The following is a 20560-nucleotide window of genomic DNA, read 5'->3' as shown; positions in this document are numbered from 1 at the left end:
TTCCCCTGGAGACAGCAGCTCACGGAAGAGATAAGGTACATCACAGCTTTCGAGTGACGAGATTGCTATCGCAGCCTGTGCCTCATTACTATTTCCAACCTTCAGCACAGATCTGTGATGCCTTTCCAGGATTAGCCTACTTCTAAAGCTAAAGAAAGTCTCTCTTAATTTACAGCCTGTAACTTATTTAACACCAGAATCCCATTAATTGAGAGTGCCTTTGGACTACCCTGGCATCTGAGCAGGGTGGTGTACTTGGAATATCACATACGACTAGAGAGAGTGCACAAAGCGACGCCAAGTCTGGTGCTTGGCTTAAACAGAGCACATTTTAGGTACACAAACATTTTGGCCTCATACCTAGAAGCACGGAATCTAATAGTATATATTACCTCCTTTTTTAAATACTGGGGCTTTTTCACCTGGAAAGATTCCCATGAACAGTCATCTTAATAAAATTATTATGATCTCTATATGTGGCTTCAAATAATTGAAGTACAGGAACCTGAATGGGAGACAAGTCACTCCTCACAGTTCTGACCTAAGGATCCCTCTGCTTTGCATTGTGGCTTAAAGCATGTTGGGGTCAAAAACTGTTTCTAAAATGCATTCTTTTAGGATGCTGACTCGGATGAAGTAAAACAAACTGTGCTACCAAAAGTATACACAGGCTTCCAAACATGTGCTTTGCTATCAGAATGATTATTTTACTGTTTTCATCCTTTCCAGCACCTTGTCACTTTTCTTCCTCAGCTCCAAATCAAAAGACTATTTTGAAACAAGGAAGACAGGCAACTATTGTGCAACATTAAAACCTACTGGCTTACAATTTACTACCAGTAATGAGCCTCAGCTATTCCCCCTGCATTATTCTTCTAAAGGCAAAGCAGTTGAAAGTAATGGGTATCTGCTTCAGCTCAGAATGATGAGGACACTAAAAAAAAAGTATATAAACAGTTACAGTATGTGCCAGCTATGCAGGCTGAGAGATCCACTCTAAGTGAATGGGCAGCACACCTGCAGCATAGCAAGTCAGACAAATGCATCATCTATCACAGCGGAGGAAAATGAATAGGGGTAAGAACAGTGCATCCCACCAGTGATTACCCAGCTGCCTTTCAATGACTTACTTTCCCTCTGAGCCATAGCTGTTCATGCTGTCCTCGATGGACTCATGGCTGGCTTGACGGACGGTCCGGCTGGGCATTTCGACAGCCAGCCCAGTTTCTGTGCTCCTCTGGATGGCTCCTTTGAGTCTCCGACCATCCCCATCTAGGAAAAAAGGGGAGAAAAGGCAGTCAGAGACTGTTCCCAGAGCCTCTGCAACATTTCAGAAGATCAGCCTGGCATCTGGCAGCCAGGCACCACTTTGCACTCACATGGTGTTTTGTTCCTCAGCAGCTCCCAGTCACCTCTGAAACAAAGGCAGTGCCCCAGCAGAAGCTCAAAACATACATACCACCCTACCTACTCCAGCCATTCATACCAGTTCATTATGCATTGAGCACAGGTGCATGCAGACAGACAAGCTGGCTGTACATGGAGTGTGGGAACACAGCTGAGGTGTACAGCCTGCCCATGCCTCTAAACATTTCCTACATCCCACGCTGCTGCCTCACACCATGTGGAGCAGCAAAGAGCCGCAGCTCCTGGTGAGCATCAAGGGAGAAGATGAGAGGAAAAAGCCACAGCAGCTCTGGTGCTGCCTTAAAGCAAGAGCCTTCTCAGGGTGGGTCATAGGAAAATAGCTGGGCACAACCAAAACATTTCTTCGTGGCAGCTGGAAAGGCACCAGCAGTGGAAAACCCTGGAGAGGACTATTCCCCTTCATACACACCCTCGGCCACATTGCAACGGGAATTAAGTAGGTTCTGGTTCCTCCTGGGTGCAGCCTTCAGAGGCTCAGCCCTCTGAAATTAACAGCTGCTATTTTCATCCTCCATCTCTAGCAGTCTGTTTCTCGGAACAAACCACGTTATGTAATGAATATGTAATGAATACCATTACTATTAATTGCTTTAGCTGGTGTTAGGAAGCTCCAGATTTCACCCCACACAAAGCACTCATCCTGAAGCACACCTGTTCAGGTTTTCTGAACAAAAACTCTGAACAGAATTATCTAAAACCTTTAAAGGTGCCTACACATTAACCTGAATTCAAGTCTCTGACCCACAATGCTCTCAGAAACCCACTAGCTTTTTGAGCATCACTCTGGAAAAGAAATGATCCAGCTATTGAGTCTAGAAAACTCAGGATCCTGAAGTATTAGAGAAAATAAATCTTTCACAAATACTGTGGAAATATGAGAAGAACCACCTGTCTAAAATACCTAGAACATTGTTATCTGTATAGCAAGCTGCTTGTCCAAAACCACTTTTCTTTGGATCTTGGTGTGAACACGCACTTTATAAAAACCCATATACATCAGTAAGATACTGTAAATGCTTCCTATCCTACCTCTCAAATGATACCTACACTGAAATGTAAAGGCAAAAAATCTTCTATAAAGTTTCTTTTCCTCTGCTGTAATGAGGTTTCCAACTGGGTAAATGCCTTGGCCCCAGGGCTCTGCACCAGCTGCTGCCCCCACATATGGTGCAGCACGTGTCTGCACATCCCCGCGGGCTGACAGGATGGAATACGCATGGTGTGGGTTAACATTAACTACAGTTTGTATTGTTTGTGTGCCTAGAGCAGTGTATGAAGCACATGGTATAAATCAGGAAGTTACACAAACACAAAACATATTTTTAACTGCTTTCAAAATCCAAACCTTCAGGCAAGAATAATAACATAGGCATCAATAAAAGTAAAGCTTCATGAAACAGCCATGCCTACTTCCCCCTCCACTGCAGAACAGTTCCCTTCGAGGCACTGCCTACAAGCCTTTCACAGCTTGCTGCATCCTCTGATGGGGTTTCTAGGTTCCTCTCAAGAGAGCATCCCAGGGCCTTGTGAGCAGACTTGATGGTCCATTTAATTTGTCTCACATTTATCTCCATAAACAATGTCTTAGTCATCTACACCCATCAATGTCCACCCCTCCTTCATGTGTGCACTCAGAACACTCATCCTTCTGTGCCTTCTAGGTTGAGCCTTACAAGAGCCTTGGCAGGCAGCCACAGTCAAAGCAGCAAACAACATAAATGTAAGAAACAAAACCACCCAGCTGCCCAACTATGCAACATCTGGTTAGAAAACTCTCATTTCCCCAGTCTAAAGAGATACTCAGAAGACTCAGCATCCACAGCTGGCAACAAACAAGAGTCTTGGGTCAGATGAAAGAGGCAACAACTTTGGGTTGTTCTAAAGCCATCAGCCACCTCCCGATTCAAAGCTAGTGTCATAAAGCTCAAGTGCCCACAGACAGGAAAGGCAGCACTGTGCAGATGGGCAGTACCAGAGCACTGCACGAGAGGTGATTCGGCTGACACGGGCCAACTTCAGCTGGAGCACCACAAGCACACTTTGCACTGCTGGTTCTGTGTATGAGTTGTTTTCCAGTATTCCTGATTGCTTTCACAGCCAGAACACATGGATATTATTATTAAATAAAGAAAAAAAAAAACGCTGTAGAAAACAAGAAGATAGGAGTAGATGAGAAGAATTCTCCTCTTCCAGGTAGGGATGCACAGTGACTGCTGTTATCTCACAAACCATCTCCTGTTACTCTCAAGAAATCTCTCACAAATCTTTCCTCCCTCCAGTCTCTTTTTGCCAGAAGTTTACCTTAAGCAGAAGAGAAGGCACCTGCTTTGCGAAAAAGGCAACCATCCAAAGCACTGCAGCTAGAGTCAAGACTGAAAGAGGAGAAAAGATTGGTACAAGCACCAGAGATGCCATCAGGAACAGGACAGAGGTTCCTAAATCATTCACACTTAAATCCTTTAGTCCAACTTTACCCATAGTTCACATGTTACAAAACCAGTGTTTTAACCCCCTCAGATGAGATGGGCAGACAAGAAATAGCACATCTAGAAAGGAAATGAAATATGTACAAAGCTGAACTGTTTTTTGGCTTGTGGACCCAAAATTTCACAAGCCATAGTCACCTACTGGCAACCCTTTGTGGCCAGCATGAAGCATCGTACAGGGGCTGTGCCTCCTCCCTTACCTGACATCTTGTGCTCCAGATTTACTCCCTGAACTTTTTCCAGTTGAGCAAGTGACAAGCAGCCAGTCAAGCCTGCAGGGCAACACACACCTGAAGGGGAGATTCAGCTTCAGCATGACCTCGGGAAGAAGACATTTTTTGCCCAAACACCCAGACTGAAGATATCTAGCATCTCAGACACCAGGAACCAGAAGGGATCAGCAGACACTTTGCCAAGTTTTCTGCTTTGACAGGCACTTAAATGTTGCTCTGTTCAGCCAAAGAATTTATGTTTGGCATAAGAACATCTTCTAGAAAGCTATGCACTCTGGATACGAAGATATCAAGAGATGAAGAATCTGCCATTTGCATGTGAGTTTATTTTACTATCTGACATTTAAAGATACAACTTAAGTTTGTCTAGTTTCAGCTTTCAGTCATCAGGTTTTTTAAAGCCCTTCCCCATGAGGGCTGCTTTGTGTTCTTGCTATAAAGTCTCTTCTGCAGCATAATCCAGTCATCTCTCAATCTTTTTTGACAAGTTAAACAGTCTGAGCTCTTTATGTTTCTCATGCTCCGGCTTTTTTTCCTCCCCCTCTTGCCCTTGAATCTTTTTAACAACCTCTCCAGATTTTAAATGTCCCTTTGAGAACATGCAAAGCAGAACTGGAGACTGTATTTTAGTGCAAAAACATGTATAGTGGTAAAAATCAGTTCGGACTCTCATCTTCACTGCTTCTGCTTGCATCTCCCAAGACCACAGTAAGCCCTTGGTGCAGCATCACACCTCATCTGGATGTTGAGCATTCTCTGCCTGTCCTGCTGTTATGACCTTGTAGAATGTTCCATGAAGAAATACGTTAAGAAAACCCATTTTATTTGAAAGGAGACAGTGGAAAGACCAACTCTCACACCCTCAATACTTATTATTATCCTGCTAATGTGCCTCTTGCCTGTGAATTAAGTGAGGTTTAAACTCCAGCTTGCTCCAAATAAAATGAAAACACTGACTAGCACCCAGCCTTCAAAAGAGTCTCCTGCCTTTGAAGCTTTTCCTTGACAACTGCTTTTTGAGATGTGAAGTAAGTTTTTAATCTATTTACCACTGTCACATTTTTTAGGGTCATGTTGTTCTAGGACAGAACCTTTACATACTTATCACATTTACCCAGATATCTGCTTCTACTAAAACTCAGAGAAGAAAAAAAAATCCACAACATCTAACAAGACCCATTTTCCCTAAATCTTTCTTGGCTGGTATTAATTATATTCCCATAATTTTATTCTTTATTAATTAGATCTCATTATCATGTTTCCCTTAACTCTGTCTGTGAGTTACATCAGACCAACTAATGAAAAGTTTCCTCCAGACAACTCAGTAATGGATGGAGCAGGGTGACTGTGAGGGTGTCCTGCCCAGAGAAGAGCATCCTTTGGACAATTCCCTTCCTTAAATATATTTTCAGCCATCAACCAAATCAAGAGGCAGCTCTTCAAGGACAATGCCACTCCTGGGACAGAACCAACTGCCACCAGGAATTCTATTTGCCTTAATCTTTAAGGTGGGAAGTAAATATCTAAGAGTGGCATTGTCCCCTTCTCTCTATCCCAAGGAAAGAGTCACCATTCCTCATATCCTTTTCTGTATCAGTCTAACACACAACTCCTTGAAGCCCCTCCTTTCTGTTACTGATAGGTCTCTCCGCACTCTGAGGACATCAGATCTTGAAAAAAATGTGAGTTCTGCAATAGCTCACCCCAAGGTCATGATTTATATGATTATTACTCAGAATTACTCTACACTAGATGTTTGAATTGATGTTTGAGAGTCACAGTGTGTGTCCCTTTCACCTTTACCCTTTCACATCCTCCTCTCTTGTTGCCTACTTTGCCCTCATCCAGCTACCTTCTACTTTATTTCTCTTTTTCCTTTTTGTTTCCCATTTTCCTCCCTGTGTTCACTCAATTTGCTGGATGCTACCAACACAAAGGAAAACACTGTATGATGCACATGCTACAGACCACTGATTTAACCCTAAGATCAGGAACTGATTGAATTTCAACTCAATCAGCTTTGCTTCTAAATTAACCAACTGCTTCCAAGCACAGAACACATTGATACCCAAAGCACATGCCCAGACAGCACCAACACAGGCCACTCAATGCACACCAAAGGTCTGGCAAAACAGCCTGTTTGGCTTTTTTTCCTTCCTAAATCTCACCTTGGGGTCCAAGGGGAAAATCAGAAAGGGAAACCAGTTGGATGCTTACTTTCATTTATTCCTATTGCAAAGCTCTGGACAGTTCACCATTTTGTATTTTTCAGGAAAGACTAGTCCAAGGCTGAGCAAAAAGACTGTATTTCTATTGCTTTTCTTAGCCAAGCCAAGCAGCACACATCGATTTGCATCCACACATGCTGCAGGGTATTGACCTGGGCAGATCCTGCTCTCTGGCTTCACACCTGGGTTCCTCTGCAAGTGAATTATCTGCCTTGCTCTAAAATGAGGCCCAGGTACAAAGCAGCACTTATAAAGCATGAAGAATCGACAACCCCAGCAGGGAAACAGAAAAACCCATCTGACTGAGTCAATGTACCCTTCAGAGCATGTTGTAGGTCATGTAGGGGCAGAGATGAGCAAAGATGAGGGGGATAAACATCTGTGACAGCAGAGTGCATCTGCAGTCAGCACCCAGGGGTACCAGGGGTGTCTGGCTGGGTGGGACAACAGCTGACTGCAGCAAAGGGGATATACCCCAAGCTATGCAGCAGTTTATTCCAAATCTGCCTGCTCTATCCTCAGCTCAAACACCATTTCAAAATCCCTTTCATTTCCCATGGCCACACACTTCACCCTTAAGGTCAAAAACAGAGTTGGTTCTTGCTTTCTTCTCCATGAAGACCTGTCCCAGAGAAAAGATGATGTATGTCACTTTGGGGCTGAAAATGAAGAAGGAAAAACACCAAGCACCCATCTGGGTATTTTCACCTGCTGAGATTAGAAGGGTTCCAAGTCCAACAACTGATCTTTAGCATGTCTGTGGGCAAAAAGCAGTAGTGGGAGTCTCAGCTCAGCACCCTGTGAGACTGCTGAAGTGATGGTCATTTTACCTACTAATCTTCAAATATTCTGAGAAAAGAGCTAATGCTTTAGCTTCTCTGCCTCAAACTTTGTCACTGCATTACTGTTCCTAGTGGGTTTAAAAAGATTGGTTTCCGTTTAGTCAGATACTGAATCCCTACAGATACATGCTAAGATTCATGTGCCATGAATCGATTCTGAGATGAGTAAGAGAATCCCATTGTTCAGCCTCAAAAGGAAAAAGAGAGAAGTCTTCCCACAGCCTTGCATGAATATCCAACACCTGCACTAGCCTGGCACACGCTGAGTGGAGCAGCTGCCGGGGTGGGCATCACACACCCTTTTACACCACTGTCTGTGTTTGGAGCAAGCCATGCTGCTCTCCTAAGAGGATGCTACTGCTGAGGGAAAAAAAGTAAAATATAAATACTGGATTGTCACTTCAGAATGCAGTTTAGCCAGATGAACTCAATCTTGTCATGCCTGGCAAGCTCTGACATCCTGCCAAGTATTCCCTACATCGACATCCTAATGGAGTGTGAATTATGAGCACCTAAAGAGAGGCAGTTTGTACTGTGCTCCAGAACATGCTACACTATCATCACAGCCTGAATAATCCACCAGAAATGACAGAAGATGGCTGGGGATAAGCAGGGGCACTAATCAGGCTCTTTGCTTCATTCCCCTTGTCCTAGTTTCAGACATCACACCCTTTCCTTCCAAATTAAGCAGAAAATCTTCTGCGGGCTGGAAATAAAACTCAACATTTTAATTCTTAATCTGTGCAGATTAAGTACATCCACAGGGCTGGGAAAGGTCAGTCAACTCTTATTGTGAGTGCCAGGAAATGGCAAAATTAACAACTACTTGTACTGCTGTGAGAGCTGCCGACCCCAGCTGAATGCAGAGCAGGGCCAGGAGACTCTACCTGCATGGGCAGCCTATGGAGATGCCAGTGAGACATCTCCTCCAAGCTCCCACCCATAGCATAGCACTGGCTCATCCTACTACTCTGGGGCCACTGTGGTATTTTAGCACACAAAAGCTTCCTCTCATCATAACACCCACACTGACAGGCACTGGGCACACCTGTGCCCAGATGGGTGCACATCAAACTAACTCCCCCCAAAGCCACCATTTTTTCTTCTTCCTCACCATTAAAAGAGAAACAAAAATAATTCCCAGGGTTATTTTTATTAAGTAGGCACCTGGCAGCAGTCTCAGAATGTGTCTTCCCTTCTTTGCCTACTGATTGAGATGCACAACAGAAAACTTCCTCTGGCCGAAGAGCAAGTCGTTACATAGCTGTGCAAGGCACAGGAGTCCTGCAAGTCTTCCTAAAGCTGTAGCCTATTTTTCAAGGCTAACAGTAGCTTAATTTAAGCAGGACAAAGCTAACTTTCTTCCTCTTCCTTCCTATAAATGCTAAAAACAGTTCTGATGCTCCCCTGCACAGCCTACCCTTCCCTCCCACCCCAGGGAGATAACCCTAGAAGAGCATTTCTCCTCCACACCTCTCCCATGCCCCCACTGTGGGCAGGGGAAGCGCCAAACCCCATCCAGCAGTTTTTAAGCTCCTAACAGCCCTGCAATCCAGACCAGATATCCAGCTCCTCAGCCACCACTACAGCAAGTGTCTTCTCCAAGCTGGTCTGAGCTGCAGTGTGGTTTAAATGCAGCTCTGCATTTTAGCAGCTCTCCACCCCCAGTCCAATGTTATCACCTCTTGTCAGTTGGGTGAGCACTGCTAAATCATCCATTTCACTTCCTACCTTTAAGACACCCATTTTCATGTCTTCAACTAGGAAAAAGGGATATAGTTTTTCCTCCTTTTGAGGTTAAAAACAAACAGTTCCCACAACACTATTTTTACTTTTGACCTTTCTGATAATTCATTTATATAAAAACATTTAAATGGCCAAAATTCTGATTGGAAAATGTCTAAATGAAAAGTTCTGCAGCCAATATGTAACCAGGAAAATAAAGTAGTTTTGACATTTTTTTCCTTCACTCACAGCAGAGAAAGCTAAGAAACCAAAAGATTAATGTCTATTCCACAGCCAATCATTTTTAAACAGGTTTTTGACTGCCATAGAAAAAATTGTTTAGCTTTTCACCATAAGTCACAGTACCATAACACTACGAAAACATTTGTTTCTTTCAGAGCATTTCATGGGAACTTCTTTGCAGCTAGATCTGACTCTTTAGCATTCTTTCCATGTCCCTATTTTGTTTGCAGCAGCAGGATCCAAATGGCTTCACTGAGGGCTGCTTCTGCTTTGTTATTTTTATAAGAAAATGGAGCGTGCTGCCCCCTTCTCTTCCCTCTATCTGCCATGCTTTGCAGGACAGTCTGATTAAATGCAATGCCCACATGCATACAGAAAATGCACTGCATTCCTCCAGCAGCCTCCAGTGAAACCCAAAGGTGAGCAGGCCCAGGTCCTGAGGGACAGATGAGCAGCGGACTGCAGATGCAGCACCAGGCATCTCTGGATGAGCTGCCTGTCTGGGACAGACAATATCCCAGGCCTTTCTTCATCTTCTGCATCTTTTTTTTGCTTGAGCAAGATAACTTAAAAACCCACCAAAAAAACAAGCTGATCAACATCAGTTATGAAGGCCAGGTCAGGGTATCTACTTAATTACAAGTGAGTTGAACCAGAGCACTCTGTCCTAGTTCTGTTCCATCTTGCACTATTAATAACTCTGAGGATGTTGCTTAAGTCCAGGACCTGAAATACGAACAAGCCCAAGCTGCTGAAAACCTCTCAATTTAGAAGAGGATCACGAAAATGAGGTGACTTCACAGAACTATGGCAGCTAGAAAGCATCACTGTAAGAGAAGAATTTGGGTCTTTCTCTATACCCAGAGCTATCTTTTCACAGCATTTGTAGAGTCTATGTATCTTCTTCTCTACCAAATTTGCCTGAAACTGGAAAGTACTGCTAGATAGGAATGATGGGGACAAGACGAGGACAGGGCTCTGGCTTACATACTGAAGAAATAATTGCCTCCCTCAAATTCACAGTCAAGGTAGATAAAGTTTAGTTTTGACACAGATCAAATTCAAAGGGAAAGATCTGACAAGGTCAGATTTATTAGCAAAGATTTTCCCTTTTCTTCTGTCCTGCTGAGGTTCATTTAGGAATGAGCAGCTTTGTCAAGACCATGTGTATGTGAACACAAAGAGCGAGTCACGGGCTCAGCGTAGTGAATGAGTCACACAACCTTTTGTTCATTCGTTATAAACCCAATTAAAACCAGTCACATTTCTCTAACAGGCAAGAAGCCACAGAACTCTGGAGTCATTCATAAACTAGAATAATGGTGCAGAATGGCACTTAGAATAGCATTTGATTTGTGTTTTGCTTGGGTTGTAATTACTTCATCATATTTTCCTTAAGGAAATGAATGATCAAATTCACAGGGAGTTGACTTTAATTATACACACTGATTAATAACTTGGGTCCATTTGGAAGCAGTTATTTGATCCACCATGGAGGCAGAGAGGGGGAGATGATGGTCTTGTTTCCAGAGAAGTCAAACAATTTCAGGCATTCAGCTTCTAATTCCAGGCAATTTCACCAGATGACACAACTACCTGTGTCTGGCTTCACCAAAGGTGCTTTCATGTAATACCTGTAGCAAAAGCTAAAGGACGCAAGCCAGCCAGCACGTTTTCCCCTTCTAATTCTACACACATTGCCTTGACTCAGAGACATCCTGTGACAGATCCTTGGCTGTGCAGTGCCCATTGTGTCAGGCAAATACCACATCCCACCACCACTGCACTACAGGGAATCATTTTTTTCCCCCAAAAGTGGTATCAAGAACAGTACAAAGACCTCTGCTTGCAGCAAGTTTGTGGTGCTGAAGAGGTGAGCACAGAGGGTAGCTGTGTATCCTGAAAGCCTGGGGAAGAGCCCAGCTCATTCTGGCAAGCAGACAGAGGCTTTGGCATAGCAGCAGCTCCACTTGCTCACTGGCTCTTCTAGTCTGCCAACGAGAGCTCTGCTCTTGCAAATGGATCCACTGCAGCCATACCAGTTCTCTCACATGGATGCCTTTCCAGGATCACTTTAATACAGCCCAAGTGCCAAGTTCTGCTTGTGTGGAGTGAAAGGAGAACATCTTGCCCCTTTGTGACTGTGATAATTTGGCTGCTGGCCAATGTCTGGACAGTTGGAAGAGAGGGTCAAGCTTCAGGACCCAGCAGCAGAACAGGAACAGTAGTGCCTTACGATGTGAAGTGCCTCACGGTGACTAAGAAATCAAAGTGGTCAAAACACTGGGTTTCACCTCACAGCAAGAAGTTCTGCCAATCATACATCATAAATACCTTCAACTGGTGACAAGTTGAGCTGCTAAACATGGAAAACACCATCCAATACCAAAAAACAGAGGCACTGAAATTCAACTAGCAACTTCCTAAGGAAAAAACTCCACAAACATTCAAACAAAATTTTCAGAGCCCAAACCCTCAAGAGATGTATGCAGACTCTCATCCAAGTGATAAACTCTCCCACAGACGAGCATGGCAGACACATAACTGCCTCCTACGTCTCTCTTCTGCAGGCACATAAGTGGTGCTCAGATATAAACCATCCTAAATTATTTGAAGTCCGTTGTGAAATTCAGTTCACTCTTTGTCTAAGGAGAGTATTGAGTTTCCAACAGAAGAAAAAAGCCCTTTGACCAGAGCTGGAAAAGAGACATGGTATCTTCATCTCTGCTGATAAGATACTGGGGAACACAGGAAAGCAACCAAACTATAACACATCTGATGATTACTGGAGCTGAGGGGAAAAAAGCTATCAATGCAGCAGATCAATATGTTCTAGGAACAATATGAAGATGTGTTTTTCTCATCAGCCATTAGATGCAAGAAGAATTGGTCCTTTGTCAAGAGGGGACACACTAGAGTGTACAATATTGTATTGAATGGAATTTGTGTCAATCACTCTTAGTGTAAAACAGCCACACACCAGCACAGTTTCATGAGAAGCAGATGGCTGTTTGCAGCATGGCTACCCCATGACACGTACATGACAGGAAGCTCACCAAAATTCAATGATTTCTGCCAAATGTTTCTAAATACATTCTGTAGGAGGAGCAAGGATGAGCAAAATGCATTAAAGCACCTTGCTGAGTTCTCTCTCTCTCCCTAAGAGCAGATAAGTGATGTAGAAGAAATAAAAGTACAGACTTGTGATACAGCCAGTATCAGTCTTGCAGACAACATCGCCAGTTCAGGAAGATCAAACATGCATTACAGAGCAGTAGGCATCTTTATCTAGGACTGAAAAAACAGTTTATTTAACTAACAAAAAAAACTTGATGGGAACCTCTTTGTAAGATGTGCAGGCAACAGCTGACCAACAGTACTGAAACAAGTCAGGAGCGGACACTGTGCAATGACCTTGCTCATGAAGCACCTGTGTTTGTATAACTTGCTTCTTCCTTATACCCACAGTTAGCTTTTACATTTCTGTTCTCACACACCAAAAAACTGGGCTGACAAAAGGAGGCCTTGGGACTTCTCAGGATGTTACTGGCAAGGTCAGAGAAGTACAGTCCCCTTCTATCACCCACTGCACCCTGAGCCCTCCGTTTCACATCTCTATGTACAGTGACTGCACTATTGCCCCACACGCATACAGCCACCTACTCCACGCTACCAGTAAGAGAAGGAGCTGTGCCATCAGGCTCCAGCATTCAGTTATTTCAACATGGAAACAAACACAAGGAGATGGGATACGTGATTTTGAAAGTGAACTTCAGAGAAGGATCCTCAGACTGTGACCCATTCACAGTCACTAATCAGGAGTCAAAAAAAAAACCACAAAGCAAGCTCAGGAGTGAAATAATATCCCTTCCTCCTCCTGCCTGCAGAATTAAGGCCTCTGTTTCCTTGGTGACAAAAAAGAGCATCACAACAGCCTCCTCACTAGCAAACAGCATAAGAAAATGTGTCATTTCTCTCTAGTGTCCTTTATCACTAGGGAGTAAGTCTGAACTCAGAACTCACCACTCAGCAAAGATGGAAATAGATATCCATTACTGCTATTTAAAAAGTAAGTATCTTTGGAGCTTTTAAGCTTGTCCAGAGATTGGTAGTGAGTAAGGGATTTGAATTTATGAAGTTTAAAAAAAAAAACTTCCTTCCTTGCTGAAGTTCACCTTTAAAGACAGATTACAGAACTTGAGGGCTTTGGGAAAAAAAAAGGCAGCTCATAAATTTAAGATCTGTATTTGAGATTCTGTTAATATTCACTTTTGCAAAGCATTAAAAATGAAGATTACAAATTTAATAATGTAACACAGGAGAAATTATCCTCCTCCCCATATAAAAAGGCAATTTGTTCTTACCTATAAATTGATGTTCTATTACCATCATTAAACCAGCAAAATGTGCTAAAATTAGCGTCTGCCCCACTACAGCTCTGTGCAACCCACAGCCAACATTTTAGAAGAGATCCTAATGAGGAGAGAGGGGCAGCAGACACTGCTGTCTGCCATGGAGTAGGTATCTCCCTGCTACAGAGCTTTCTGGTGCTGTTGGACATTAACAAGGGCTCAAAAAACAACTGGACAATTTAATGAGGACAAAAGTCAGAAGCAGAGGAAGTCCCTAAGCCATGAGTCAATGTAGGCTGGGCCAGCATCCTGGAGAAGTATCCCAATCAACCTGGGCAGCTTCTGCTTGCTGGGTCATGAGGTGGGCACTAACAGATGAGGGCAAACTCATGTCTGGAACAAGTGATGGTTTCTGGGAAGAAGTGCTTCTGCTTTCAGGTTTCACCATCCACCCTTTAGCAGTGCATTATACAGAGATAATGGCAAACCCATACTGGTGGTAGTGTCAGGCTGATGCCTTAAGCAAACAGTCATTTCCTTCTCAGGTTTCTTCCATGATATCAGACTCTCTTATCTCCATGACCTCCTTCAAACATCTTTTCAGACACAAAAACCTCTATCTCCTTCCATTTTGCCACATCACAGAGAAGAGAGACTACAGTCCTCAGGCTGCAGTAGCCTCTCACTCACCTCCTCAGCTGTTTCCAAGTTCCCCTCCTCTGTAGCCTGTGCAATAGGTTTAATGGCTGTCTCCCATGGTTCCCCTGCCCCATCTATGCACAGGTCAGGATAGGGACAGGCCTTCTCCCACCTGTCGAGTATCTACTCCACTCTTCTCACTCAGCATGCTCACTTCTAACTCCACATGTGCCTAGACCATCAGGGATGATGCTGCAATGCCCACATGAGAACTATCAGCACCAGCATTAAAACCTATATTCAGTGGTTTCCTCAAACAAGCAACTACTTACCAACAGGACAACTGGATGAACATTGCGGTTACGCTCTCAAGTCATCGCCTTCTCATGTCTCACAGCTCTTCTGTATCTAAATTACTGCTGAGTTATGACACATTCCAATAATAAAACAAACCTCTCTGGCACTTCTCAGCACTGGTACCATTCCTCCCTTTCACCACTAATGCACCTGTGCTGCTGCACATTCATTCTGGCATTTGCCAGTGCCTTTGTTTTTTTTGACCTGTTCCACCCATACTTTATGCAGCAAGCAAACACAGACTTGCTCATGTCTTAATTACTTCTACAAGAAATCCAAGCAATTGGCTCTAGGAGATGAGTTCCTCTTATTTGCTGATGGTTTTTGCCCTCCCTTTGATCATGAACTGTCCCAAGTTTAAAAAGAAAACAAAGTGGTACTTGTTCAAGATTACCAAACAGTAACATTGGTCTGCATGCCCAGAGATGCCCTGTTCCTGCTAGGTTGGCATGCCAGGCCAGCACAGGCCCTTCACGCCTCGCTTTCACAAGATGTGCCCTTCAGGCCACGACAGGTCGGTTCTTACACTACCACATAACTCTCACTGTGTGCAGTCAACAGTATTTGCTTTAAAACTTTCCATTTACCCAAATATTCAGAGAAGCTTAATGGTTGGCACTGACGAACACTTGTGATACTCAAAGCATATCCATTTGCTGTGACACATGCACAGAAGGCACTTCGTGGTCTCCACCAAAGCCTGACTTCAGTCTCCCTGCTAACACAGTCTCTAGGTTATAACATATGCAGATGTTTGGAGGTCTGTGCTTTGTCCTTGGTCTAATTTGGAGAAAGGCATTATGTTTTGCTTCTGCTTGTAAATCCACACTTGATTTTGAAGTCACTACTAAATATTAGTCCTAAGAATCCATGAACACCTAGGACATCTCTCCAGCATCCTGTAAGCAGTACTCTCTCAAAGTGTCCTCCTTCTCTTCAGAAATTTCACTTTACCAAGCATGACTTGGCCTTTCCAATTGCTACACAATATTAGTCTTTCATGTATTTTCAGCTACAGATACATGACTTTTCCCCCTGTATGTTATTGTTGTATAAAACAGCTTTGCCTTTCAACAGTCCCCTTTCCTTTGCACAGCTGCTTAATGAATTCGAAGTGTGACATTTTGTTTTTCACAGTGAGGTAGGAGAGAAGCTGTAAGCCATCACTGTGAGATGAACTAGAAAACACAGAAGGCAGCAAGCCCTTCCCACCATTCAGCCACAGTTCTTGCCACAGCACCCACTGTACTTTGCAAGACTCAGCTTATACTCAACTAATCAACAAACTTTACTAAACAAATCAAAATGTCAACTTTAGGAAGTATACACAAGCTTCTATACACAATAGAGCTTCATAAGTCCTGAAGAGATTCTCACCTTACTTTTGATAGTCCATGTGCCATCTCTACCCAGCCATTTGGATGCTTTGCTCAAAGAACAGTTCCAAGATCCAAATGGATCTAATAGCCTAGAAAGACTTTCCAGAGCACTGAACAAATTCCTCTGATGTCTCCCACACAGGAGGCTACAAATTGGCACCAGTAGTTGTCAACATGTTGTTCTGATCTTTCAGCAAACAAATCCACCCTCTGAAATGTTTGCAGGATGCAGAGATAAGCAATGATGAATAAAGACCAAAGAAGTTTGAAGGGTTTATTTTTACCAAGTAATCAATACCTTCTGGCAGTCTTCCTCTAGCTCTAATAATACCAGTGAGGGCAGTAACCCTTGGCAGGTTTGCTATGCTGCTCTATAAACATTATCTGATTAACCATCATAATCTACTTCTGGGGGGGGAAAAAATAGCAAGCACAATATGAAGTTCTTCTACAGCAAGAGAGAAATAGAGGGAGGATGAGTGTTGGGAAGGCATACTGATGGACAAAACAAGCTTCAGGTTCAGGAGTGCTACTTCTTGTACACCCACTCTACCAACCACGCTGTCTCTCCAGGGGCAGCTACAAGGAAAGGCTGTGTTGTGCACACAATGTGTGCAAGCCTTCACAACCTGGACTTAGCCCAACCCTTGGTTTCATTTTGCTGTGATGAAGCATTAGGACAGCTGTCTCAGCCAACTCGTTAATAAATCAACTGATAATAAAGCAGCTGGAGAGAGATGAATTATTGAACTCAAAGCAATTTAGTGCTGAGAGATAAAACAACTCTGTAAACTGGGAGGTACCAAACATGGAGCCTGATCTCTCTGGGATCAGTCCATGCACTGTAGACTGACAGTCCAGTGGAAATCTAAAGAAAGAAACACCAGGGTTGAGAAGAATAAATTCTCACTGCACTGCATAGGGTTCATGATATTTTGATGATGATCATTATAGATGGAAAGATAGCTCTCAGTCATCAAGTAAACCAGGAAAGCATCTCAAATTGACGCTCACCTTGACCTACATCAAGTCTAAGAAACATATCTAAACCTGGAGTCGGCATCCATGTGGTTAGAAATCCACTTCTGGAGTCATTTCCTCTCTCTTACTTTGGGGCAGCTATTACAGAGTCACAATATTTAGTCAACCTTTTACCTTCTACAGTCATTAATCATGCACCATTACTCTCCTAATCCTTTGCAAATCCTTCTGCTTATTTCCACATTCTTTTTCAATCCTATTCTAGATATCTTGCTAATTACACTCCTTCACTGTCACAGCTTGTTCCAACACAGACACCTTGTGCCAGAAGTGGTTTGATCATTTGCTGTGTTGTATGTCCAATGAATTGTTTTCTATTGCAACATTTAAAATGCCGTGTTACTGGAAGATGATCAACTGTACTTAATTATCTGGACAGTCACTTGTAACTCCAGGGAAGGAAGAGTGAAGGACTATTTGGTGGTGTACTTGAAAACAAGTTTTCTAACTTCATGAAAAAGAACAATGAGAAAGGGGGGAAAGTGCCTAGGATTTCCATCTTCTCAAAATAAAGATTTTTGCTCCCTTGCCCAACTGTATCCTTTTCAAAGGGCTGTTACATGCAATTTTGCTGCATCCTGAGCCAACCAGTCCTGCCAGTCTTGGGAGAGTGTCTCCAGAAGTCAGCACATGAGGTCAGCCTAAGAGTCAGAGGTCAGCAAAAGCAAAGTCACATCCAAATGACAAACACCAAAAAATGAGTGACAGATGAATGAGGCAGAGCAGGTATCACCTGAAAACTTAAACAACTGAATTATTCGTGGCCAAAAGGAAGAGAAGAGGCACTATAATGTACAGAAGGAGGGAAAGAAGGAATGGAGGGAAGTAGATGACTGACTGCTGTAAGTAGCAATGGACTAACTCCCAGATGTTAGTCCCCTAACTCCCCTAACTCCCTTAGAAATTCAGCCCAAACATACACGTCCACAGATTTACTCCCAGCAACAAGCCCAACTACACAACCCAACATCAGCCAAGGCCACTTTGAACACCTCCTCTCTTCAATCTCGGTTTTATTTCACTTCTACAACAGCATCTTGACCAATGATACAAATATTAAAACCACAGGTACGGAATGCAGAGGTGACTTAGTACAAACCTGGACAAGTAACTGACTTATTCACCACAGAGGACAGTTAACAGAGGCTGGTGATGACTAGTTATATGCCACCATCATTAGGTACTAATTCAGTATCTTCAAAGAAGATGGTAGGAAGCAATGAACGCTTCCTCCTCTGCATCGATCTCCTAAGAGGTGGCTAGCAGCCCACACCACAGAATGTATGCAAAGCTCAAAGCAGGCTGAACCCAAGGCACTTAGTACAGCTTGAAGACTATCATCTAGGCATGGTTTGCCACACCAACACTTCCCATTGAGGTCATGCAACTAAAACCAGTGAAGGACCAAAGATCTCCCCAAAACACCACCAGCACTGTGCAGGAACAGCTTCCACTTGCCAAGAAAAATGCTGTATACACCATAAGTCCCAAATACACTCATGTCACACCATCCCATTGGATCAGCAGCTGCTAATTAATTTAGAATGTGGATCCACTCTCCAACAATTTATGCTATCAGTAAGACTCACTGAAAGTGAGGAAGAGGAATCGTTATTCGTAACACCCGCAAGAACTCACTGTAAACACATTTGACAGCACAGGGAGGTTCCTTTATGGCATCATCTGGGTTTATACACACCTAATACTTTCAGGATTTCAAGCGAATGTCAGTGTGTTTGTAGAGGTTGTTAATGAATCTCATTGCTAAAAGCAGTTACAATTCTGTAGCTATTAATATGACGTGACATCAGTTACGCCAGCTTCCAAGTGAATCACAGTTGCAAACTTGTAGGTGTTCGATAGCTGGTTGTCAAGCTGAAGTAGAACATTGTTAAATATAATCCAAATCTGTCCTAGTTTTGCAGATCTTTTCCTCTTTCTACACTGCAGCCTTAGCAGACTGAACACCTGCAGGTTCCAAGTGATAAGCACAGGAATATATAGGGGAAAAACACGTTGATTATTAGACCACTCAGATCAGCAAGTTTTAAAATGTTCACTTTTGACTGCAATTTCCTCTCAAATATGATGACTGTAAGAGCTTGAGAGCAGGTCACTAAATTGTTCACAAGTTTTTAAACCTTCTAAGATGTATTCATATCAAGATGTCAAGCTTCACTTCCACATCCCTTCCCTTACAAACTGAAACAAAAGGCTGAAAATCTTACGTTACACAGTAGTTTAGCGTTAGAGAGGGCAAAATCCAATTTCAAACCATTTACTGGAATAAGCTGCCCAGGGAGGTGGGGGAGTCCCCATCCCTGCAGCTATTGCAAAGCCATGGAGCTGAGGTGCCAAGGGCCATGGGCTAGTGGTGGGCTGGGCAGGGTGAGGGGGGGGGCTTGGACTTGATGACCTTAAAGGGCTTTTCCAATCAAATAATTCTATGATATCAGATGTCAAATGCTGCTTTAATCTGTACCACTGGCACGTGCAGTATTGGTCAACTCATACAAAAAAGCTCATTCTTAAGAAAACAGACAGAAACCTGGGAAACTATTAATGCCTGTTTTGATCAGTGAAATATTTTCAGGTCATGGTGCTGTCACAGCTTCAGGATTCACTTCCCTTCTGCCCCAACATTTTCCATGCAGCTAACACCACATACAGGTGATTTTTGGAAACCCAGTTTTAGGGCTCTAGTGGAAAGGTGTTTTAGGAAATAAAAACTGCTTCCTAGATTTCAGGAAATTAAACAAAATTATGGCCTGAAATAAGACTTCCTGATTTCCCAGTCAATCTGTCCTACAAGCTCCCTGTCTCTCTGCAGCAGATGGCTGCAGTGAACAGACTGTGAAAACAGAGTCAAATTCACCAACTAAAATGGACTGGGGATAATTTGCCTTGTATTATTCCTAGAGCAGCAAGCCAGGTTTTGCCTCAGCCGATCACGCAATATTTCATAGGGCTCTCTAGTAGGTAAGCCAGGCAGTACAGAGACAGAAATAGAAAAATACTGAAATAGGATGGACACGATGCCAGGTTTAGAGGCACTTGGCTTGGGTTGGGTCTTGGGAAAAAAATGAGTTTGGGACATAGTAGCTGCCTCCTATCCAGAAGTAGTAAGTGTTTCTGCAGAGACAAAGCAGATTGGTCGCAGGAGCTGACCCACTCCTGTTACTAAGCAAAAGTTAGAAATTCAGTGCAGACAGATGAATAAGTTTAGAGAAAGGTAACTTGGGACCCTGGCATGACTCAAAGCAGAGCCCTGGATAACATGTGAGAGCCGAGAATTATTGCAAATGGCTCCTGAGAAATAGATATGATCACAAGCCCAGTTCTGTTCCTTTTCCTAGTTTCAACCTGCCCCACATTTATTCCTCAGTCCCTTCAAGTGAAATGCTGATGACCAGATGTTAAAATAACAAGCATTGGGTCTTTACATACACGATCCCTTTATGTTACAGCACTGTTGTGTGAGAAATGGTCTTGCTGTGCAGCCATGCACCTAGACTGCACATCCATAGCTTATGCATATTCAGCAGGCCAATCGTTAGTTAAATGACTTTTTCGCCATGCAATTTCCCACCAACAATAATTAAACCAA

At 43.2% G+C, this 20560-nt stretch overlaps 1 protein-coding gene across 1 annotated transcript in view; it reads right to left on the bottom strand.

Annotated features, from left to right (window-relative positions):
• RIMS4 (regulating synaptic membrane exocytosis 4) overlaps positions 1-20560 on the bottom strand; it is a 47263-nt gene that overhangs the window by 15145 nt on the left and 11558 nt on the right. Inside the window, exon 2 of the mRNA XM_062009200.1 lies at positions 1131-1272. Coding sequence (XP_061865184.1) covers positions 1131-1272 — 142 coding nt within the window. The remainder of the gene's footprint in view (positions 1-1130; positions 1273-20560) is intronic.

Source organism: Colius striatus, chromosome 16 (assembly GCF_028858725.1).
Source record: "Colius striatus isolate bColStr4 chromosome 16, bColStr4.1.hap1, whole genome shotgun sequence".
NCBI classification, from domain to species: domain Eukaryota; kingdom Metazoa; phylum Chordata; class Aves; order Coliiformes; family Coliidae; genus Colius; species Colius striatus.
Note: the sequence above shows the minus strand (reverse complement) of the source record. Positions and strands in the feature narration are given on the sequence as shown.